Here is a 25990-nt window from a genome sequence, read left to right as displayed (position 1 = left end):
AGAGGTTGGTAGGTGGTGGCAGTGGAATAGTAGGAAAAACATTAAAGGTGGGACAGAGGGCAGAAGTTTCAAAGAGAGGAGATGAAAGTACTAAAGGCAAATTTACTACTTGATAAATTATCAAGCAACAACTCAGGGGCTTTTGCCCACCCTTTTCCTATACTTCAAGCAAGTAATTTTGATGGCTCACATTATTTTTTAGATCTGCACAGAGTTTCTCAGAAAAGCTGTGGGGGAAAAAAATCACAAGAGAGCTTTGGAATGTTTAAAAACAAATATGCGCCTTTAGGTGTTTTGGCTATTTTTTAGTCAGTACCTTATTTAAAAATACAGTTACCACATAGTTATTTTCTTTCTGCCACAAATGAAAACAAATATGATTTTCAGACAAAACAGGTGGGCAAGACCTTGGGGCTATTAATGGTAAAAATCAGTTACCAAATAACTGCATTTGTCCATTTATTGTTATTTTTAGAACAAGCACATACATATGACAGAAAATATAAAAGGCAGTATTTTCCTTTAAAACATTAAAAATTGTCATCCAGAATTTACATGTATTGCAAAATGATGATATATCCAAGGGTATGAAATCCTGGATCGAGTTTTCATAGGCTATTTGCCCTAATGAGTGTTGTCTAGTTGTCCTCTCACTAAAACAATGGAGGTGGACAGTGTCCCTCCTGGATTCAAGAGCTCTACTTCTCTGATGAACAGATTTTATTGGTTCTACCATGTGTCACATATCTATATTTTGTGTTAGTTGTCAGTTGTTGCCGTTGATGATTACTACAAACTTTGTGACTCAAACAGCAGAGATTTTCTTACAGTTCTGTATGGTTAGAAGTTCAACTTTGGACTTACCTGATAAGAACATGGTGTTGGCAAGACTGAATTCATTTCTGGAGATTTGGGTGGGTGGCAGGCTCCATTTCCTTGCTCCATTTCATGTCATTTGGAGAATTTGATTCTGTGCATTTGTGGGACTGAGGCCCCGGTTTCTTTGCTGGCTATCATCTGGGGGCTGCCCTTAGTCCCTACAGTTATCTTTTGGCCCTTATATATGGTTCCCTTCATCTCAGAACCAACAATGGATCGTTAAATTCTTCTTATGCTACCATCTCTCTTACCTACCTTACTGCCTTCTTCCTCTTCTGCATTTAAGGATCCAAGTGATTAGAATGGTCCTACCAGGATAATCCAGGATTATCTTTCAATTCCAAGGTCTATAATCTTAATCACATCTGAATAGCCTCTATCATCTATCTATCTATCTATCTATCTATCTATCTATTTTGCCACTGTGACCAAAAGACCTGACAGGAATAATTTTAGAGAAGGAAAAGTCTATTTGGGTCTCATGGTTTCAGAGGTCTCAGTCCTTAGATGGCTAACTTCATTGCTCTGGGTCCAAGATGAAGCAAAACATCAAGGTAGAAGAGTTTGAAAGAGAAAAAGCAGCTCAGGACATGGCATTAAGGAATTAGAGCTCTTGCTCACCAGGGACAAAATACATATCTCAAAAACATGTCCCTAGTGACTCACCTCCTCCAGTCACACCTTACCTGCCTACAGTTACCACCTAGTTAATCCCTATTAGTGGATTAGTGCATTTATTAGGTTAAGGCTCTCATATCCCAATCATTTAATCTCTAAACTTTCTTGCATTGTCTCATACATGAGCTTTTGGGGGACACTTCATATCTAAACCATAACATTGAGCATCAGCATATTTGGGGACTACTAATTTGTCTAGCATTCTCAGCTAAGAGGCATCTGAAACAGCTTGACCTATAGGGTAATCAGTGTGAATCAATGATGGTACTTAACTCCATGATACCCAGCCGGTTCTCAATTACCCTGGCATTTAAGCTCACATTCAAGCTTATTTTTCCACTAAGTAGGACTGAAAGGCATTGTCAGAGATTTTGTGGAATTTTGGGCTTCCAGCTCCTCTCCCTGAACACCCTTCTCCTTTTAACCAAAAAGAATAATAGCTCAAATTGAAACCATTCAAATTCAACCTTAGTGGGATGTCAAAACTAAGTTTACCTGGATGTGGAGAGCATGAGACTTCATTACACTGGAATTTGAATATTTTTTTGTAATACAATTTTAAAAGAACAAGGATAAAAGTGTACCATCCTATGATAACAGTGCTTTTTTCTCATGTATATTCTCTCTTCATGACCCAATTGGCCTCTGCTGGAAACTTGACTGCTTTTCATTTGTGTTGTTTCTTCCAAGTGCAGAAAAATCTCGTTTTCTATTTCTCGCCACAGAGAGCAGGCAGGGCTAGCAGAACCAAGCTTAGTGATAAGGGAAGGTGGACCACTGCCAGAGGAGGGAAAGGACCTCTCAGGACTCGGGAAGGAAAGGGCTGAACTTCCTGCCCTGACGTGATATGGGATTCAAGCCATGTGAATTAGTTTCAGTCAGGAGTATTAAAAAAATACTGCAAATATTAGTAGAAGACAAGTACAGAAAGACCAAAGGCAGTTTTCAGGGGATAGAGGTCTTTGGATGTCTGCTTTTTATCTATTCCTTGCTCACAAATGGCTCTGATTGTCAATAGCAATTTTTATTTCAATAAAGGAACTCAGACCAGTATACCCCAAGCCAAAGCAGTTCAACAGGGAACCATCCTTAAGACCCCATTTGTAAATAATAATAATGATAAATACTATGATGGGACCTGAATAGCCTTCTGTGATGGATCTGAAGGACTTGTGCTTGCACATAGTATAAAATTTCCCATTTATATCCCCCCCACAAGGTTGTGCTTATTTAGTCCCCTTCTAATAGGACATGTCCTGAAGTTTTGATGTGAATTCAAGGTGCAAATGAGTACCATCTGACCAGGCAGGGCAACAGCTCGGGAGGCTGAGGCAGGATCGAGAGTTCAAAGCCAGACTCAGCAAAAGCCAGGCACTAAGCAATTCAGTGAGACCCTGTGTCTAAAAAAAAAAAAAAAAAAATACAAAAAAGGGCTAAGGATGTGGCTCAGTGGTTGAGTGCTCCTGAGTTCAATCCCTGGTACTCACTCCCTCTCCAAAAGAAAAAGAAAAACAAATTCTGGAATTCTTTCTGTGACCTCAGCTACAGAAGAATTCAATTAAAATTTGTCAGTGCTAGGTAACGGAGTGAGGAGGGAATTGCATCATTGTTGATGCCTGTAATAACATTAATCCCACACCAGTAGTCACCTGGGTTAGCTCAGAGTTCCAAATACCTTCATCTAATATCTGCTCTTCATCATATTGGGGAATATCTTCAGGAACTCTTTCAAGGTTAAATTCATGGCTCATGGAGGTGCTAACCATTGTTAAAGAACTATTTTTAAAATTATAAAGATCTTTGCAGATGTCAACTCATTGGGAGAGGGCAGTTGGTAGAGATCAGGTGAGCTCTTTCCTATTAATGTTAAGACTTTGATGACTTGTGTTGAAAATGGACCAGAACTCTTGAATTGAGGTCATTGTAACTATGCTTGCTCCAGATTTAATTCCATGGAACATCTGTAGCTTAGATGAGGTGGAACCATACATGAAACCCCACAGAGAGCACCTTGATGTATCTCAAGCGGGCTCAGTGTTCTCTGAGGATGAACAATTCATGGAGCCTGTTCTTTTCAGCCACTTCACAACAATACTTCATTTGTGTTGTTGACACAACACAAGACTTCATTCATATAGATAAAAACACTGTTGTTTGATTTATCATACCCATGAATATCTTTAAGGCTCTGAGTGGCCATTCAGTTCAAAGTTGTGGGCAGAACTTTTGCTTTATCTCCCCTGATATTTAATTTCTGAAATATCAGCAACACACAGAAATATCTTTTGAAACCCCTAACACAAATGCAGGTCTAACTCATTGTTACCTGTCTAAGATAAACACAGACCAGCAGCAGAACAATAAATATCCCAAGATTTCCATTTTTTTTTTTAGTTACTAGACATTGTGCAAGAATTTTTACCTTTGTCTGATCTTCTGTTATTATGGCTAATCATATTAATAATGCCACCAGGCATAAACAAAGACAGATATGATTGTAAACTCAGAAGCCGGAGAGTCCTAAATTTGTTCCCTAATCTATCCTATAACTCAAGCTCCGTGTGACCTTGAGTCAGCTGTTTAGTCTAAGCATCAGTTCCTTATCTGTAAAATAAGGATGATGATATCTACTTGTAGGGCTCAAGTAAGATGTATATAAGCTGATATACACAAAATACTTAGCCCACTGCCCAATCCATAGACCCTCAGTATATGTTAAATTCTTTCATCATTTTAGTCAAGATAAAAGAAATAGTGCCATATCTTTTACAAGATTCTCAATCCAGGGTATCTACAGAGTTTTTAAAAAGTTTGTTTCTTGCTTCCTTTGGAGCAGGCAGGAAAAACAGAACAATTAGCACAATTATCCTAACCCAACCCTGTATAATAAGTAGATGTATGACCAAAATATTAGGTTGAATGAATTTGCCTGTATAATTTGGAGCTGATTGTGCTGTGTAAAGTCATGGATGCAAGGCTTGCAAGAACCCAGTGGATCCAGAATGGCCCTGAAACTCAGCCATAAAATGAACAAAGATCTTAAGCAAGACTGCTGGGAGTCCATGCCATGCCATGCTGCCTGGGGGAGCAGCATTTCCTGGACAGAGCACCTCCCTGGCCCTGGCCTTCTCCCAGGACAGCCCTGCCTGGATGAATACACATTCAAGAGCTGTAAAATACAGAGCACTTTCACAACCCAATTACTGTGCATGGGACTTGGGTGGGGAGGCCTAAAATTTCCTGGCAGACTTTTAGACCTCAACAATGAAACACCTATAAACCCCTATGAGGGCATAAAGAGCTCTTGCTAGACTTATCTTCTATAGGAGGCAGGAGCTGGCTTCCACCCATTGTGATGAATTGTACTGCAGCATCTCCTGCCAACGAGGGTGGCACTGGCTAGGAAATCTCCAAAGCATTCCTTGCCATTATCAAGGGAATGTGAGTTAGATACGGTCCCTGTACTTTAAGTCCTCAGCGCTTTTTGAAAATGTCTGTCTTGAAGGATTTCAAGGAAAAAAGAAACTTCCCAACCAATAGCTCGATGTCAAAATGTCCCTGGATCAGAAGGCATAGGGATAGGAAGGAATCCAGTTCTTGCTGGGACTGAAGGAATTGCCTCCAGTTGCCCTCAAAACCTCTGTTGGCTTAACAATCATCCTAATTGTGAAGTTCAAAATCTTGTTCAGGAAAGTAGAATGCAGGAAAAATAGCAACGATGGGCTCAGAAATTTCCTTTAGATAAAAACTGCAGCTCTGATAAAAAACAGCTCGCTTGTAATTCTGCCTGACAAAAGTGTGAAACGGTCCCCAGTGTACGTAAGCACATGCAGCTGCTTGTTAAAGCCAAAGCACTCGCCCCATCCCATAATGGTGGTCAAACACTCTCACACCAAAGGCTGGGCCTCCCAGGCTGGGCCAGCATTTAGTCAACTCCAGTTTTCTGTGTTTCCTCTTTTCACCTCCTTTTTCTCCTTCCCACTCTAGCCCAGTTTGGTTCAAAGGGATTAATTCCTGTAACACTCCAGTGGAGAGAAAAGGGCTTTACTTGGCAGCTTTGGGTTTACAAGATCGCTGGTGAACAATCAGTCTGTCTGGCAGGAAGGTACGCCCACATATATTGCAGGGAACCAACTGGCTCTGGGCACTTGTCCAAGCAGCTTCATTTAAAGCATCGAGATCATAGAAACCTTTGGCTGGAAAGTTAAAGAAAAAGAGAAAGAAAAAAATGAAAAAAATAATAATAAAAAAAGAAAAGAGGGGGGAAACAGTAAAATGAATTAGTTTTCATTCTGGAAAACCATATTCTACTTTTTATGGAAAATATGTTCAGGAAATACCTGTTGACTGAGGTTTTTAAATAAATCATATGACTTTTGCCAAAAATAAATAAATAAATAAAAAGCGCTGCTTGCTGTTTCAAGGGTTGAGTCAAGTTAGCCATGAACCAGAGGTTTTTTACTCTTTGGACGTAAAAAGGGGAAGACAATGTTTTATGTGTTATGATATGCATTCTTCACTAATTATTAACATCTTTGCTTACATATTATTATCTTGCAAATATAACTTTTGGCTTTCTTTCAGCTGACTCTAAATATAAACTTACAGCGGTAAAAGGACATGTATTTGTATTTTCCTTCTATAATCCTTTAGTGGAATGTTTTTGGAGGCCAAAATTGGACAATTGAGAGTGAATTTAAGATGAATTATACCCTAAAAATTTATCATCTTTTCATAGCTGTGAACTTAGAGATTCTTTAAGTAATTAAGTGAAGAATGAAAATAGAATTCTTAATCTGATGAAAAGAAGTGTTCTTAAGAAAACAAAGTAGACAGTTGGAGAAATATAGAATCTTCATTGGCAGAGCATAGCGGAAAAAGGCATATGGCTTTATTTTGAGAAACAATGTGGGATTTAGCTTTAATAAGCCTTATTCAAATAGAGTGACTTTGGTATATTAAATTGACTATGTCTTAGAATCATCCAAAATAGACCCCCAAAATTTAGCCAAGCACTCAAAAATGTATTACTTAGTTTTTATCACTGGCAAGGCACATATTACTTCATTAAAGCCTACGCAATCTCATATGATTTCTATCTAGTGGTTCACACAAACATAACAAACCTTAGATTCTTAACATGCTTTCTCCTAATGTTCTTTATTTTTTTGCTCCATGGGAATTTAAACCCCCAAACAACCTAGTATTTCTCCTTTGGATAAAGAAAATATTACTTTCTATGTAGGATATAAATGTGTGTTTTGAGTGCTTTGAAAACTCTTTGAGAAAAGGACTGCACTGACTTTCTTATTACTCATATGAGTTTTAATACAGACTAAAAAATTCCAGAGTAGTCATTGATTCTAACTTGAAGGTGATTCATCACATTTCTAAATGTTTTTCATGGTGCTTTGACTCTGGATCTGGAGCAAGGGTCATTTGAACTCTACGAAAAAGTCCATGAGTGGAGAACAGTGATGTGCATTCTATTTACCTAGGGATGAAGAGCACCTTCAGAGATAATAGTAGCATAGGATCAAGAGAAAAAGTTCAGGGAAGTAAAATTATAGGATCTACTTTTTCTGTCATAAGCAACAACAAGATAGTATCCCACCAGGGCTTTTGAATCACCATTCTTCTTACTTCTTTTAGTTTTGGGATAATTATGGTCAAGCACAGAAAATGGTAAAGATCAGAAGGAAAGGAAATAGATTTTGACATTGAGAGTGAATTTAAGATGAGAATTGTTGGGAAGAGATTTTCAAGAAGGTAAACAATCTGGCTGTGGGCAAGTGTTCTACCTTCTATAGGTGGATGTTTTCATCTTGAGCTCTTTTGCCACCTGTCTGCAAGGACTGTGGATAGTTCCATTCTAGCAGCATCTAGAACTTTATTATGACAATCTAGATTTTGCTCTAGATTGTCGTTATTATGACAATCTAGATTTTGTTGTTATAAACTCTCCTTGACTCACATCTTAACAGGAATGTTGGACTAACTGACAGTAAAATGACCTCCAAGGTACCTTTTAGCACTTGCACATCTATAGATACACAGGAGAATAAATGAACTAAAAGATACTCCGCTTAAAACCAAAAATTTCCTTTGAAGAGAATGAGGAGTGTAACTGAGAAAACAACAATGGTGGAAATATGGTGAGTCTGAGCTCACATGGCAAAAATATTCTATAACTGTTATGTAACATCCTAAATGAGTAAATATGAGGTTCTGTGACAAAGTCGCATGTGACAGTTTCATTTAGTTTGCACAGTGCTTCACAAATTATTAATTGCACACATTTTAAAAATGTGGATATTTTGTATGAATGTCTACATTTCCAGTTTCTTTTGTATTACTGATAGATACGGACACATTGGGCTAAATTTCTTAATGATAGCCCCAGCTGTTCCTGGGCAGCTGCTATTTCCTTTGGAGAGAGCTGATGCTCTCCAGCTCACCACAGTCCCCACCTTTCCTTGTCTTCATTTTTTCCTTCCCCTACACACAGACCCATTAATTAATTTGTAACCTGAGGATAGCGGATCCTGTAAGCACTTAAATTTGTTATCCCTGCTCTGCAGAGACACGTTCATATGTAAAATCAGGACTCTAGATTCACCAAAGGTTTTTAAGCTTTATGTTTTTTTAAGTGTTATGTGTGATAATATATGCAACTAACTCTTGGAAAATACAGTAAATTCCAGCGGTCCCTCTCATGCAGTCTTGCCAGGACATAGTGTCTTTATGTCTCAGCATCTGAAGACAACCCTTTGCACGGGCATTCCACTACTGTTTTCCTATTTGGCTGAAGCCAAGGCAGTAAATGTTGCTGATTTTAGGTGTTTGAACAACTAAAAAAAAAAAAGAATACCTCTACTTATAAGTTTAGAGAGAGAAGCCTCCCCTCTTGTACTCAAGTCACTCTAAGGACTTACCAGTAATGGTCCTGATTTCTGGTTTCTTTGGTTCTGGTCTCCTTAGCTCTTTAGGCAACAAGTTGTTTTCATTATGCCACTTTTTCAGGCATTGTGGCTCATGGATGCTAATAGATTTGGTTCCATATTCACGACCACAAATATAACAAACAACTGTTCGTGGACACTTTATCATTGTTGGCTGCAAATAATATGAAATCTGTTAGATAAAGTTTATAGTTGAAAACTATATTTTAAAACATACTATATTTAAGGTGGCTGGGGTACGGCTCAGTGGTAAAGCCCTTACCTCCCACATGTGAGGCACTGGGTTCCATCCTCAGTACCACATAATAAATAAACAAAATAAAGACACTGCATCAATGTACAACTATATATATATATATATATATATATATATATATATATATATACACACACATATACACACACACACACACACACATATATATATATATACACACACACATACACACACACACACACATATATATATATACATATACATATATATAGTATATTCAAATTAGCTGGAAAATCAATATTACTTCTGAAAATTTCCAACCACTGTGGTGAATTTAACCTTTTTTGGTAACTAAGGAACCAAACTATGTTCTGAGTATATGTGACTTTGGAAGGAAATAAAAAAGAGGCAACCGGAATTCTCCATATTGGAATTATATAAAACGTATTTCCTCATTTAGCGAATATCAGTTGCCTTCTAACTATGACATCTGAGTCACAATGCCGGGAGAATACCAAGTCAAGCAAGAATTCTTCTTTCAGTAACATTGGTTCTCATATGTTCATATGCCTGAAAAATAAAGTACCGTTAGAGAGTTTAAAATAACAGTTAGTTCTGCCCAAATATCTCATTGCTTGTGTTTCTCTGTCCTTTTTCATCTGGAACAAACTCCCACTGGCAAGACTATTAATCAATAATAGATGAGAGTTGGTGGATAAATACCCATGTTCTTCACTAAGGTTGAGTCCAGCTTTCCAGAAGTTCCCAGTGAGATTGTACCACAGTTTATACTACAATATCTCTTTTATCTCTCTCCTCTTATTTCTTTTTCCTTTTTTTTTTTTTTTTTTGGTTGTTATTGTTGTTGCTGAGAATTGAACCTAGGGTTTTGTGCATGGAAGGCAAGCACTCTACCAACTGAGCTATATCCCCAGCCCCCTTCTCCTCTTGTTTCTTTACTGGGGTATCCTGGATCACTTTCCAAATGAACTGCTTGAACTCAAATCCCTTTCTTAGTTTTGGGGGAACCAAACTCAAGTTCCCCCAGACTTGGTTTCTGGGGGAGCCAAGTCTAAGTGAAAGTTATAAAATGCAGTAAAGAATTTCTTGCTTCTGTTTTGAATACAAAAAGGCACAATAAACAATGATCCTACCCGAAACAATGAGAACAAATCATATAGCCTACAGAATCATAAGCTTTAAGCCCACTGGAGACTCAAAGTTGTGATGTCAGGAAAAGAAATAAAACACTAAGGTAGCAGGCTTAAGTTCAAAATATTAGTAATTCAGATAAATATAAATGGCTCTAAAGAGAACAATTAAAATACACAGATTGCCAGATTGGATAAAAAAGAAAAAAAGCAAGACTCAACTCTTGTGCTGTTTACAAGAAATACATTATATGCACATAAAGATGCAAATAGCAAATAAATGAACAAATAAATAGAGAGATGCAAATAGGAGACAAACAAAAGAATAGAGAAAATAGTCCATATAGTCTATGTAAACACTAAGCGAAAGAAAATTGGTGTGACTATGTTAGTAAAATGTGGTTGGAGTTCAGAGGATAGAAAAATTTCTTTCAGTTGTGAAGATCAGGGAAAGGTTCAAAAAGGTAGCGTTTGAAAAATGCATAGACTTTAGACCAAAAAGACTGGGAAGGATGAAGAAGGCTATTAGGGACATGCAGAGCCTCAGGGACAGTAATCAGAAGGTGAGTCTAAAGAGAACAGATAATTTGCTAGCCTGATGTTCAGTGCAGCATTGGGAACTAGAAATAGGTATAGAACAGCTGTATTTTATTTTGTAAATTATAAGAAGTTATTAAGCAGGAAATAAACTATAATTGTGCCTCAAGAAAGTTAGTTTGTTGGGGTGGGGTCGTAGCTCAGTGGTAGAGCTCTTGCCTAGCATGTGTGAGGCACTGGGTTCGATTCTCAGCACCACATTTTTTTTTTTATTGTTGGTTGTTCAAAACATTACATAGTTCTTGATATATCATCTTTCACACTTTGCTTCAAGTGGGTTATGAACTCCCATTTTTCAGCACCACATTTAAATACATAAAATAATGGTCCATTGACAACTTTAAAAAATAAAAGAAGAAAGTTTGTCTGCTCAGGGCTAATAGGACAGCATATTTATGAGAGTCTGGGCATTCATGGCTCAGGAAGTAAGAAAATAATATGTCCAAGAAAATGTCAATATTTTATTTTGATGATGGGGAAGTTGGTGATGTCATTTACAGAAAAGGAGACAACAGAAAAGGCAGTTTGGTAAAAGAGAAAAACATTGATTCTGTTCTGGACCTGTGGAGTTTGATATCCTAGTAGAATTTAATGTGAATAAATTCAGCCAAAACAGGAAATGTAGGCCTTCAATTCAGGATTAATGGATTTTGGAACTATTCACACAGAAAAAGATGTTTAAAACAGGAAAATTCCAGAAAAAGATGGCATTATAGAAAGCATACAGAGAAAAATTCCTGGTAGGATAACTGTAATAAAGATATTGAGACAAAGGATGTTGCAGGTAGAAAACAGTTTCAAATTTGCAGTTAAAGAAACAGGGCATGGAGAAAAAAATATTGCTCAGAATTCTGGAAATACTTTCTGGTTTCCGGAAAGATGTTGTCATCCACTCTGTCAAATAGTACAAAAAGTAATGGGTAGCTGAGAAAAGGATATTAGATTATATGTCAGCATCCTTTGAGTTTGGATCCAATGGAGTGGTAAAGACTACATTGTGAGGAATTAAAAATTAAGTCAAGGAAAGAAGAAGCACATTATAAGAAAGGATAAAAATGTCACAATGAAATCATTATTTTGTACAATTAATATGCACTAATCATTATAATAATGATTTTTTAAAAGCTTGAAGAAAGGAAACTTGAGTAGAATTGAAGAAACATCACTTTTGTTGGTTGTAGAATAAGATGTCTTAGGCAGAGACAACAGGTCCAAGAGAAAATTGGGTAATTTATAGAGAAAGATCCCAGAGAAGGGAGAGGGGAAGATGGAATCAAGGGCATAACTGGAGGAGCTGAGAGTAACTGATGAAGATCACACAGATGAACTTGACCTTCTACAGTATGAAGCAAACTATCTTCAAAGAATGAAGAGATTCCTACTCTGGGAATAGAAGAGTGAAAAATGATGTGATTAGACATCTTGGAAATTTGATAGTGATTCAATTAGGAAAAACTACTTACCAATTAATGTAAAAGACTTGGTTAAGAGAACTGCAAGAAATTTCAGAGAAGTAAAATGACCTCTTCAGTATATTCTTTAATAGCACCAGGAGGCAAGAAAACAGAAACAAATTAAATTGATGCTATAGTCCCCTTTGGGGGAATAAAACATGGTAAAATGTGTATGTTTTAGAATCAACCTGCTCTTAACTACGACTACTGGGAATTACTTCTTTGAAATGGAGGAAGCACAGAGTAAGAGCAAGATCAAAATCAGAAGGAAACACAAGTACAGTTTTTGCCTACCAGAAATAAAAACAGATTCTGAGTAAATACATAATTAACATAGATCAAGCAAAGTGAAAATCGGAGTTACTTTCTAAATGATCCAAGTTTTTCTAAAAGCATATTATTTGAGGTAGAATATCTTTATTTTATAGTAAATTATGCCAATAAACTATCTAAACTAATCAGAATAACTAAATAGTTGTTTATCTTTTTTTGTGTTTTTGCCATATATCAGGGTCTAACTCTTGAAAAGTAACTTGAATAGCACTTGGGGAATTCAAGACCTAAGAGAATATATTAAGTGTAAGCAATAATTTTTAAGTTATTGGAACTTGCAGCTGTAGGTTCCCTACTAATTTTTAGATGTTTATTTACTTGAAAGGTTAATTAAATGCATATTTTTTTCATTGAAAAATGAAGAGTTATTCTTTCTACTTTGAGAATAGTGAATTAAAATTCTACATGGAAAATATGAGCCAAATCCAGTATTTAACCAAGCATATAAGCAAAACAAATGACATGGGTCATGAGTGAAGACATTCGTGTCAATTTGTCAGAAATTTTCCCCTGGAAGGGAAAGTTAGAAGAAAACAGGCAGAAACAAGCCAGAAGACATGCACAGAACAACTGAAGGAGATGTGAGAGAAAATTAATACCACAAGGGGCTGAGATATCCTATATTATATTTTCCAAAGCTTCCCCTACGCTCCATATTTGTGGATGAACTTCAGCTGAACCTGCCACATATGGCATGTTATTGGGTCTTGAACATCTTACTTCTAAGCTCTGTTCAGGGAAGTGCAAAAACAACACAGCTACAATTGAAAAGAAAAATGTATCCCCATGGGTCTGAACAGAGAGATAGATAACCTATTTTATTTTTCATTAGTTTTACATTGTTAGCCTGAAACTTCCAGGGAAAGCTGAGCAATCTCAGGCATATGTGGCTATTGCCACTACCCTAACTGCTCGGGTTTTACTATTTAAGGTCTTTCCTTCAGTGTTTTCAGAAAGAAGTGGATGTATGGGAGATGAGAAGGATGAACAGGAAGAAGAGACCCTGCTCTGGCAGAACAAACAGCGAGTCCTCTCTTGGCTAATGTGCACTCCAATAACTTCAGTGACATGGCTTAACAGAGCAAGACAAGGGCGGTAGAAAATCAGCGTAGAGGGTTATGTGAGGACATGAAGCCCTGTCCATATGGAGCTTGCTGGAGTCAGCCACCTTCAGGAAAGTGTAATCAAAGGAAGGTGAAGAAGAAGTCAGCAAGTCTAAAGTTTCTGCAGAGCAAAGGATTAGATTAAGTTTTCCTATCAACATTTCAAATAATATTTGTAGCATTACTTGTTAATATCAGGGTGAAAGGCTTTCTCTTTTAAAAAAGTTAATCATTAAATCTACATAGTGCTATTTCAGGTGTGAACTGTTCTCTGGGGGATGAGGAAATGTCTCTGCACACATTAAGTCTGCTAGGGTGCATCACAATTTTGCTTATGTTCTTTTAGTTTCCTGGAAAAGTTGTTTCAGGCTGGATAGAGAGAGAGGCACAAGAACACTTTGGGGGAAGCTTTCAGATGTGTGTAGTTCTTTTAACTTGAATCCACTAACTTTTCATATGTTTTCAATCATTTTTCTGGCCACTATTGGAATTATCATATTATTTTTCAAGCAGAATCTTTTTCATTTTGTTAATGTGTTTTCTCTGTTGGGAGCACCGCATGTTCAATATTTTAGGTCAAGTCTGTGTGACACAAAAGAAAGTAAGCTCTTAACAAGTTTTCTCCTAATCAGAGTAAATGACTTGTCATCCATTCATTCATTTTTAATATTTTCATAGTTGTTACCTACTATGAACACAAAAGGGAGAAAATAAGGACCACAAAAAGAGGGTGGATTGGGAGAGAACCCTAAGAGAAGTATTGATAAGAGAGAAATGGACACCATTGTTCTAGAAAATCTAGACTAGGATGATTATTTCAAATAGTTTCAAATATCTCCTGGTGACCTCTCTGATAGCTCAGCCTAAATGGGAACTATGGAAGGAATCAACCTAAAAATTTAAGAGAACATATAAAGTATGGATAACAATTGGTCAGAAGGAGAAAGCAACACTAATACTATTGCCTAACACTAATAGTATTTCATGACTCTTCATGAAATAGGTATTGAAAACTAAAATGGGAATTGTTACAGAAGATCAATTTGTTCTACAATAAACACTAGGTCAACTTAATAGCATAAAAGTATAGTTGTATGATGTTATTTACAGAACACTTAAGAGAGCCTGGTTCAAGGATGTAACTTTTTAGAGTTTTTTTTTTTATTTCCCATGAAGTGAAAATTGGTAAATAATGTTTGTGGTGTAGGAGGATCATTTGAAAGTCTGATAAATGTTATGGTAATCACCCCAGAAAAAAAATGAACATGTGTACAGAATTATGGATATGATTTCAATCAATTGGTGGACTCCCCAAAACCCATCCATCAGCCCTAGAAAGTGAGCTACTGAGCCTTTAGCTCCTTTGTTTAAGGAGACATTTAACACTATTTAAATGCCTTAAAAATACTAACTTCAAGCATTCAATAATTTAGGGAGCATACTGCCTCTGACTTTAGAGTGATTCCAGGTACTGATTTGTCTAGAATAGTTCTTATTATACTATTGTCTTGGCTAAGTCCTTCTTTGACTCTCTAAAATGTCTCTGCTTAGTCAGCAAATTACATAGTAATCCTACCTCTGGTTCCCTTTGAACAACATCAATTAACAATAGTAATCAAGGGATGAAACAATAATAAAAAATTCTCAAAAGAATAGAAGATATGACTAAAAGACTAACAATTAATCCATTTCAATGTATAAGTAAGGCAAAATAACTGCAGAAATTTAAGTTTGAGAAAGGAATATAAAATGAGTATACCTTGAAAAATAATAATTTAATTATACAAAGTGGTAAGTGAAGAAGAGCTATAAAGAAGTTAATGACACTAAATTTCTCAATCTTTCATGTCAGTCAATTAAAGCAATGTAAAATTAAACTATGGAAGTAAGTTTTTGAAGTTTTATTATAACCTTTGTCATTTTTATAAGAATAATGAAATAATAAAGAATATCAACTCTAGAGTCAAAACTTAAGCAGGGATCAAGGAAGAAAATCAGTTCAAAAGGTAAAAGCAAGTGCAGCCTCAATTGCTTCCTGAAAAGTCTTTTAAGTAACTCTGAATAGATATTAAAAGATTATGTATATAATACAGCTAAATAGAATGAATTTGTAGCTGGAATTAGAATATTAAGAATGAATACAGCTTTGCTAGAATAAGATAAAAGTATAATGCTCTGGATAAGGTTAAAAAAAATAAAATATGTATTTAGACTCTGCCCCCAGATCCTGACAAAGAGCTGCCAAAACCTTTGCAATTCCCTGAGTGAAAGAGGTAATAGGAGTTTCTTTGTTATATTTATTCTTAATCCTGGTTCCCGAAACTAGAGCTTCTAAGACCCTTAGAGTATATGAGTAGTAAAAAAAAGGTTTTTTTAATGCTAATGAGATGACTGGTAGCCCTGGGAAGTTTCAGGATGGTAGCTTGTTGCAAGAAAGACCAAGACATTTTCAGAGGGCTGAAACTTTTAACCCCACCTCCTGACCTCTAAAGGAAGAGAAACTGGGGACTGAGTTAATCACCAATGCCCAAAGACTGAATCAATCTTTCCTATTGAATGGAACTTCCATAACAATCCTAATTGAAAGGGCTCAGAGAGCCTCCAGGTTGATAAATCACTCTGAGGTACTGAGAAGTAGGTACACCCAAAATGGGCACAAAAGCTCCATGTCACCCTTCATACCTTTCCCTATGTACCTCTTCATGTGGCGGTTCTGTACCCTAACCATGCATCAATAGTGGAGTAGAGATTTAGCAGATGACTCTAGAAAAAACAAATTTTTATGCCAAGAAAACTGCACTAGGCAAGTTAAGGCATTGTGGTATTGTGAGAGGTAGAGAGAAAGCAATGAGAGAACTTAATAAAAAGTGTTCAGGGAGTGTGCGAAGTCCTGTATGCAAGGATGAGGATTTAGATACAGAATCAATCAGATTAAGAAATGAGCTAGATGGGGCAACTTACAATTTTTATCTTGGTTGTCTCATATTGGAAAATGTATATTGATTCTGTCTGCATTAGATAGCAGTCTCAAGTCACAATAAAAACACTAAAGCAAGTGTAAATACCCATTAATGAATCAATAATAAAAATATAGCACAGCCATTCATTGAATTATTACTGTTCTAAAAAAAGAACTACTGCAAATTGCACCAATATGGGTGAAACTCTGAATAATCATGCTGAAAAGACTTAGATACAAAAAAATTTAAAATTCAAGCTAATCTGTAGTGGTCAAAAGTCAAATCAAGGATTTCCTGGAAGCTGAAAGTATAAGGTGGGACAAAGGACTATAGGGAATTTGGAGTGATAATGGAAATGTGTTGTATCTTAATTAGTATATAAAACCGCCAAAACTTTTGAATCACAAGTTTAATAGGTATAGTTTATTGTTGTAAATAGTTTCTCAAGAAAACTGACTAAAAACCACCCATGCAGATAAAGTTTAGTGATTTTTGCATTGGTATGCTCATATAAGTACACATTGTTGAGTAAAATTCCAAAATGAAATAATGTGTTTTAGAGTCACTTTTGCCAGGAATTAGGAGATCTATTAAATAGTGTATATTATAAACTCTTTGTCTCCCAAGAAGTTCTCCAGTTCAACAAAATAAATACTACACATCCCCAAACACAAAACCTGAAAAAGTAAAAGACCTGGGGAAAATTAGAAAATGTTTTATTGAGTTTTTTTTTTAGTACATTATTTTTCATCCCTGACAGAGAAAGAGCACACTGGTAACAAACTCCATTCATATGAAATTTTACAAAGAAAAGTCAAATTCTATAGTGTCAGGACCTGGGCTCTTGCAGTCCAGAGATGAAAACACCAAAGTAGGACTCTCACTCTGTGGCCACATGCATGGTATTTTCTCTGTTGGAAACTAACTGACCAGTCTCTCATTTTCCAGTGTGAGGAACTTTAAGACTCGGTAGTACATAAAAGCAAGTGAGTGGTGTGTGTGTGTGTGTGCATACAAGAACACAAGAGTGATTCATTACTTTTGGTTGATTTAGGAAATACTTGAAAGGATCTTCCCTTGCCTTGAACTACTCATCCCTTTACACCTTACTTGACTTGTCTTTGTCCTCCTCTCCATCTTATCATTATTTTCTTTAGGATCAGTCAGCTCGAGATGAAAGATCAAGCTGAGAACTTTGGCTCTAGAAAGTCGCAAGAACAATTACCCAACTGCTACCAAGGAATAGAGGAAGCCATTGGCATTCACACATTGGAAGGCAGTGGTTTGCTGGATTTATTTATTGTCATTGAAGCTTTTGGCCTGTTCTTCACCATGAGACCATTTTTGTTGGGCTGTGCCAAAACAATCATATCAAAATGTAAAAGATAATTTTTGTTATCATATTATTTTAAGTATGCACATGAAATTCCTGGCTCCTTCTCCCAAGTAACATGCTTTGTATATTACTTGGGAATATATTTTATAAATGATGAAAATTTAATGATTTTTTTTCCTTTTTTTTTTTTTTTGAGTTGGCACCACAACATCCTTGCATCAAAACAGTCACATTCCCCAAGTCACTTGAGGTCATTCATTAACCTTGGAGTCAAAGAGAATTCAGGGGACCCAGAGGTGAAAGAGTATCCTAAAAAGAAAACAGCCCTTGTTAGCCTAAACCACGACTTTCAACAAATTAGAAAAAGGCATTCCTACCTTCAGACATTTTCCAACCATATGGTTTTAATCATTAATCTGTAACGATACAAGTTACAACTTGTGAAATAAAAAAAATAAAAAATAAAAGGTGACCATGGGAGAGATAGACATCACAATCCTCACCCTGTCTCACAGCTGGACCTAGAACTGTCCCTAGTTAATGTGTATTTTGTGTCTGAGATACAGCATGACTGCAGCATGGCTAGTCCGTAGTATCTGGCTTCAATCAGTTATTTTTCAGTTTCATAAATTCAATAACACAATGGATTCTAAAGAACAATAGTACAGTTCATTGTGAGAAGAAATAAACCAGAGATGTCTGCTGAAAGGGCAGCTGAGACTGATTCAGATTCGACCTGTGCAAAATGGAAATGCATCTGGAGGAAAGGGCTGCCTCCCAGTAGTTGATCCAGTTGCAGCCCAGAGTCCATTGCTCAGGAAGTATTTCTGCTTACCAGCTATGTGCCAGGCACTGTGCTAGGTACAGAAGGAGAACTGGCCCTAATGGTGGGAATGATCATACCCAACTCACTACCTTTACTGGGAAATATTTTTTAAAGGTTTATCTCTGGAGAAATAGGTCGACAGCTCTCTGTTTGGCAGGGGCAGAGCCCATTCCACATGACAGTAGTCCAAGAGTGAAGGGTGTGGGGAGGGTGAGAAGGGGAGCCGCTGAGTGGAGATAGCATTCCCCTGACTTCTCTGCTCACTGGCATGTTTGAGCTCAAACAGATTAATTTTGAGAACTATTTTTCAGATAAGGAAACTTTTAAAATCCTGAACTTTTTGTGACCCTTTTTATTCTCAGGTTTGGCTCCCAGGTGTCTGACATGCAGGAATGACTTCCTGTTCTGTAGATTTATGCAGGTGATCCATATGCTGGTTAATGGTGGGGACTGCCTGTGCTCAGACATGAGGTATGCATGCTCCTGCTTCCTACACACACTGTCACACAACTATGTGGGTCCTGTCAGCATTGTGTCATCTGTAATGCTTCACTAGCCTGCGTCGCTACCTTCCCTTGCCTTCATACTCTAGTTCTTAAGATTGTAAATTGATGTACCTACAGCCATTTCAGTGAATGGGTATGTTTCATTTGGCCAGCTCAATGTTCTTAAAAGTTTTACATGTGAATATGTTTAGGTGGGACCCATTGTTCAGGATACCATGCTGCAGGCTCCAATGCTTCCCATTGCTCTCTATGCTGTCTGCGCTCCCCTGAATGCATTTGTGCTTATGACTCTGAACAACCTATTTCCCCAATCCCTCAATCTCCCTAGTAAAAAGTCTTTGCTTGTATCTCATTTCTAAGAAATGGGATGTTGTTTTAATGTGTCAGTGGCTAAAAGAAAAAAGGGTTGTTCATGGATCTTTGCTTTTTACCTGGCATCTCCTTAAAATTAGTGCTTTGATTCATAGGACTGAATCTCTGTGAAATTTAAAAAAAGAAAAAAAACAAAAACACTTTTCAGGAAGGAGGGAAGGTATTTTACTGCAGAAATAGCTCAGTGACACAGTAGAGATCAGCACACTGAAGATTGCCTGCTTGCTTTGAATTTAAGCATAACCGCAATTACAACAGATCTTGATGGAAGGTTTGAAGCCCATTCTTAGGCACAGTAGCTCTTACATTGAAGGGTGAGGTTGATTTCTAAGACAGTGTATGCACAGTAAGAATGGGTAAACCTCAAGTCATTTACTTTCTGGAGGATTTTTGCATTCCCCACTGGATACCAGGCTATCAAAAACAGGACCTATCTTGCCACAGTCTGAGGGAATGTGTGATTATGCAGCTGTTTGAATGGGTGTCATTCCTCAACAAGTGTTTTTCTTTCTGCATGACAAAATTAAACAAAGAATTTAGATCTCAGCTGCTGTTTCAGATTTTCTACACTCCTGATCCCTTCCATTATGCCAAATAATTGAGATGTCTGTGGTAAGTGCATAAGGCGCAGAAAGTTTGCATGGGAGAAATAAGAGAGAAAGTTCTCTCCCTTGTCCTGTGATGAAAAAAAGACAAAAAACTCCTTGTATGTATTGAAATCATCTGACCAAGTAGCACAAAACTGGTTAACAATTACCCAGCATTTACTAAGAAACTGGTCCTGTGCTGTGCACTTTACATGCTTTATCTCTTTTATTTTCATAACAATCTTCTAGGCAAGGTAAGACTCAATACCCATATTTTATAAATTAGGAAACTGAGGCACAAATAATTTGTTTTGTCCCAGACTGTGGGCTTCTGACCGTGCTTTTCACCACACTACTACTATGGAGGGGGCGGGAGGGAGCTAACAAATGACGCATTATCAGGCATCATCCCAAATCCTTTGCATGCATTCTCTCATTTCAACCAGTAGCAGTATGGACATTGGGACTGGGGAAGTTCAGAAACTTGCTCAAAGGTTATGTGATTTTTGTTGTGTATCTATGGTCTAATTCCAAGTCTGTCTGATTCCAGCGCTTTGAGAAATTTGGGATTAGAGATAATACAGTCATCAGTGGTTATGAAGTATCATGCTCTGCCAATGGGTCCACTGAGTCAGCCATTGAATGGGATTTGAGAGAAACCAAAAAAGCTTCTACTCTTGTTCTCTCAACTACTTAAATGTTTATTCCTTTGGGTTAAACATTGCTCTATCCCAGATCCTCTTTCAGAATGCAAGTGGACCTATGAGAGGCATTTTCCTATGAAGATCTCTAAACCTCCTTCTAAGAATAATATCAGTGGGTGGAGGTGGCAGGGGTTGGGAAGGTACAGAAAGTACTGAAAGGAAAAGGAGATTGGAATATGATGACAGGCCACCAAAGACTCATTTCTCAAAGTCAGAATTTTTGCCTACGGTCATTTAAAACAGTTTCAACAACTTGACTGAGACTGAAAATGTACAATTAAATTTCCATTCCTTCAGGCATGTCCTGCACATGCAGACAAAATATAAATAGCATTTAAATATATAGGAGTAACTGTATAGTTCTGTCTCAAACCTCAACAATTGTAAAATTTGATTGTCTAGGAGCAACTGGTATTTCACATTTACTTCTGGTGTTTTCAAGCAATTCTACCCAAATCTCACATCTGGAAGGATCATTGTTTGAAATTAAATTGTTTTTGGAAATCACTGGATACCACATAAAGGAATTTTCCAATCCAGTCTGTCTATTATCCAACTTATAAGAGAGTCTATTACTTAAGATTTAAAGTTTATTTTTCTCCTTTTAACAATGAGGCTTGCCTTTTTATTTGGAAATACTGTAAATATTAAAGTATTTTCATATACCTAGTTTTTTTAAAAAAAGAACCATTGATATGTTGAATACGTGTTAGATATTTTAGTTATTTGTTTATCCTGAGATACAATGTTGAAAATTCAGGTCAAAGAACTAATTCCAATTTTGAGTCTATTTCATGAAAGGAATATAGTTTCTTAGCTGAAGTTCCCCCCTGCCCCCTTTTTTCACATTTGAGATAAAACATTTCCCTGCTGATACCTTAAGGGACATTGATTGAATTTTTTTGATAAATTCTTGCCAAAAAATTACTTTCCTGAAAGAAAATAGCTAGAGGATTTCACTGATATTTGGTTCCTGTGCTCACCAGTTGGGCAGTAGGTCTGACCTTCATGGTCAGTGACTTTTAGGTCACAGAGTGAAACAAAGCAATAAGGGAACCATGGGGGAAAGAGAGGAAAACCCACAAACGAAGACAGCCACTTCATCTGTCCAGTGTCCACAGTTACGATTAAAGGAAAGCATAGCCTCTATCTGACCTGAATTTATAAGTGAGGTTATTTTCAGGATCTGTTTTATTCTACAGTTTACTTGCTAGTATGCTTCCACCTCATGGGTAAAGGCCAAAGGCCAAAGGAGTTTTCTGTTAAAAGAAGGCTATCAACTTGAATAGACCAGAAAGAATTCTAACTTTAACAGATATGTGTATATTTATACATACATGTATGTATACATATACATCTATGTATCTATCTTCCCCCTATCAGAGTTGGTGCTGGTATCTCTGTATCCTTGCTCATACCCTCTGCCTCCACTTACTTCCTGAAGCTTTAAGTTGGGATCAGTGATACCTTTGGGTTTTCACCTTCTCTGATTAAAGATCATCTGGAATGTGCATGCTGCTTAGGGACATTAAAGACAGATCATGGTGTCAGAGCAGATACTGGAGGAGGAATGTTATAAATTTATTGAGTTCCTGGATTTAGTAGGCCCTTCTTCAATTTGTAAAACATTTCTTTATATATAGGACAACCTGATAGAGGTCAATGCTAGAAAAAGATAGAGGATATAAGGAGGAGAAGCATCAAGGGAAGGCAAAAAAAGAAATCCTAAGAAAAATTCTCTCTGCCTAGTCATAAGCAGAACTAGTGCCTCACATTGAGCACTGACATTTCTGCTCCCAGGACAGTCACCTCCAATTCAATAAGGATCCCTTCCAGGTTGTGTTGTACTGACTTTGTTGGTATTCTAAGAATTTGGGGAAAGATTTTAGTTGTTCCCATTATAATCTGGATTTCTAAGAACCATGTATATCCATTCAGTCATTATGTAAAGCTCTATTAAGCATCAATTACTAAGGAATTATGGATGTGTGTTGGGGCTGAAATCAGGGAGAGGGGGTTGACAGGAAGAACCAGGCTTATGAAGACATATGAAATCATTCAAGTTAGATTAGATTCTCATATTCTTTGAGAATATGACTGTGTTGAAATTTTTGTCAACTTTTGGTCTGATGTAATATTTGGTTTATAAAATGTGATACTGTCCTCTCACAGAAGTTATAATTTGTACTTTTTTTTCCTTTCCAGAGAAGCAGAAAGCCATATAAAACCCTATTTTTGCCTTGAGCTCTGGGTTCTGAGAGAGGCAGCATTATCTATCATAGTCTCTGTACCCACTAATACTTGATATATACTTATAAATTGAGACTACATATAAAAATGATAGTTCGTTTGTAATTTGTGTAGGTATTATTCTTCAAATTTTTAAATGAGACAACTATACACCAATTTCACTTTTGTTGTTGCTGCTTTAAAAGTTATAACACTCCCTCACCCTCTGCAACACACACATACACCATACATACAGATCCCCCTGGGTTGACTTTCAGAACTAACCATGTAAAAGGGTCTTTTACCTTAATGATGCACCTTTTACACCTGAGAGCCACGGGATCCTAGAAGGCTGCCCTGATATGCGGTCATGGTTGACCCCAAGGAAAGATGAAGATATGGCACATGGAGTTGGACATTAATAGTCCAGCTGCCAGCATCATCAAGGGGCAGTTTGTGAGGTCAAGGCTGGTTTCCATGACATCAGCCCAGCTGAGCAGGTGAACCAGGACCATTGATGGTTAAAAGGGCAAGCACCCCAATTGGGATCCCATTGATCTACCACTTTTATCTACCACTTCCAAAGAGTTCCAAGCATTCTTGGGATGATCGATCATAGAGGCAAATAGTTTTGGTTGTCATATTCTTGATTTCAGAAACTCAGTTTAACAGCAGGCACACGGAGACAAAGAACCAAGAAGGCTCTTAAAATTAGCCCTTTTCTCTTCCCCTTATACCTCTTTTCCATGAGGTAGGCTTGATAAGCTTGCTTGATATTCCATCAAGAAAATATAGGCTATAAACTAACACAATGAAGCTCCTCCATGACTCACTGCCATCTGACACACTTGCCTTCATCTGATTCAACACACTCCTGAAATAATGAAGCACCTTCCTCTCACATGTCTGGCACACACTGGTGATTCTTTTCCTGGAGTCTGCTTCCCCTCTAAGGTTTTCATTTTCTCTGATTTCCTCTCCTACTTATTCAATGTCCTTTCCATTGGATTTATATCCTAATCATTCAAATATATCCTGAAGACTCAGGATATCCGTAGTTTGAAGAAACCTTTCTAAACACAACATTTCCATTTCTAACCTATCACTAGTTCTCCTAGTCTTTAGAGCCAAACTTTTCAAAATGGGTCCTGTCTTTATTCTACATGCAATCTGCAGAGCCCACAACTACACTGAACATATCCTTTTCAAGGTCAGCAAATGAATCCACTCTGCCAAATCAAATCAATATTTTTTAACCACATTCTACACAACCTCTCGTCATTCACACTATTTTTCATACCCTTATTCCTGATTTTTACTCTGACCTCAGCTCCCATAGCAGCATACTCTCTAGGCATTTGTCCTGTGTCTCCAGTTACTTATTCTCCAGCTGTCTCAGGGTTCATCCTGGGTCTGGTTTCTAGCCCAGTTCTCATTCTGATTTCTTTAGATGTGTGTTAATAATTCACAAGTGCATGTCCCAGCCCAGCCCTCTCCTCTGAGTTCCAGACACATATATCCCTTCTAACTTACTTAAATATCTCATAATCATTTTTAATTTGATATATCCAGAATTAAACTATTGACTCTAATCCCCTACACCTGCTCTTTTTCAAGTCTTCCCCATCTTAGAAAATGACACAACTAGTGCAGCTGATTGAGTTCAAAATCTGGGAGTAAGCCTTGGCTTCTTTTCTTATCCCTGCACATCCCAGCTATCGCCAGGATCTGCCCATTATGCCTCTGCATGGCTCTCCTACCAAAAACTCAGGTCACGCCATCATCCACTCTTACCTGGGCTCCTGGAATAGACAAATGACTGGTATCCTGCTCTGTGGAGAGTGGCTGGAAGGAACAATGCTGCCCTATAGCCTTATTTTGTGCACATGTCCCTTCTCTTATTAGATGCGAGCCACATGTGGACTTTTTACTTCTATGATCTTGCTCAACTCAGGACCTTCACACATGCTAACCTTATCCTGAATGTCTCCCCTTATAGCCATTCCATTACCTCATATCTGCTCTTGGCTAGTGCTTTCCCATCTTCTCAACTGAAGTATTCCCTCTTTGAGGCTTTCTCTAGCACTGTCATCTTGCAATTTGTTTGTATGTATTTTCATATTATTTTTGTAGGAGTATAAACCATGAAGTAAAGACCTGTGTCTACATTTTCATGACTATATATTTAGTACTTAGGTCAATGCCTAATGATAAATACTAGTGAATGGACAGGCTTCTTCCTTCTTTGTCCTATCTAACATTCAAGCTTGGCAAAGTAGCTATGATTTTTCTCTATATTATTCCTCCAACTCTTTCATAGTGACATGAAAAGATGTGTTACTTTAGAATTAGACAGACCTGGCTCTGACACCCATATGTGAACCCATTGTGTAACTTGGGGAAGTTGCTTAACCTCAGTCTTCCCACCTGGGAACTAGAAAATACAATATCTATTTTACAACAATATTGTAAAGATTAAAATTAGATTATGCACATAAAGAGCTGATCATAAAGCTTAATGATGGTGTCCCCAACCAAATCCATGCTGAAACCAAGTCCCCAATGCAGCAGTAATAAGAAGTGTAGTATTTGGAAGGTAAGTCACAAGGGCTCCAGCCTCCTGAATGCTATTAGCACCATATGGTAAGGTTCAAAGTTGAAGGGAGCCCTTTCCTACCCTTCCATCCCTTCTGTCATGTGAGGACTCAGTGTTTTTCCCTACTCCAGAGGATAGAGCAACAAAGCTCCATCTTAGAAACAAAGAACAGCCCTCCCCAGAAACCAGTCCTGCTGGTAACTTGAATTTGGACTTTCCAGCCTCAAGAACTGTTAGGAATAAATTTCTGACCAGGCATGGTGGTGCATGCCTGTAATCCTAGCCACTCGGGAAACTGAAGCAAGAGGATCACAAGTTCAAAACAAGCCTCAACAATTGAGCGAGCCTCTCAAAATAAAAAAATAGAAAGGGCTGGGGATATGGCTCAGTGGTTAAGCACCCCTGGGTTTAATCCCTGGTACCAGTGAAGCGGGGGCAGGGAGGAAGAAAGGAAGAAAGGAGTTGGGGGGGAGATGGGGGGGGAGAGAGAGAGAGAGGGA

At 37.4% G+C, this 25990-nt stretch overlaps 1 protein-coding gene across 2 annotated transcripts in view; it reads right to left on the bottom strand.

Moving 5' to 3' along the window:
* Positions 1-446: 446 nt before the first annotated feature.
* LOC124103391 (zinc finger protein 474) overlaps positions 447-25990 on the bottom strand; it is a 53256-nt gene continuing 27712 nt past the window's right edge. For both annotated transcript variants that reach the window (XM_046459973.2, XM_046459972.2), the window contains 2 exons: positions 8493-8673; positions 447-5753 (listed from right to left, as the gene is read on the bottom strand). In XM_046459973.2, the coding sequence (XP_046315929.1) occupies positions 5602-5753; positions 8493-8673 (333 nt within the window). In that variant the 3' untranslated portion in view covers positions 447-5601. The remainder of the gene's footprint in view (positions 5754-8492; positions 8674-25990) is intronic.

This window comes from Marmota monax, unplaced genomic scaffold (assembly GCF_021218885.2).
Source record: "Marmota monax isolate L192 unplaced genomic scaffold, Marmota_monax_Labrador192_F-V1.1 WCK01_AAM20220418_F8-fsc00006, whole genome shotgun sequence".
NCBI classification, from domain to species: Eukaryota; Metazoa; Chordata; class Mammalia; order Rodentia; family Sciuridae; genus Marmota; species Marmota monax.
Note: the sequence above shows the minus strand (reverse complement) of the source record. Positions and strands in the feature narration are given on the sequence as shown.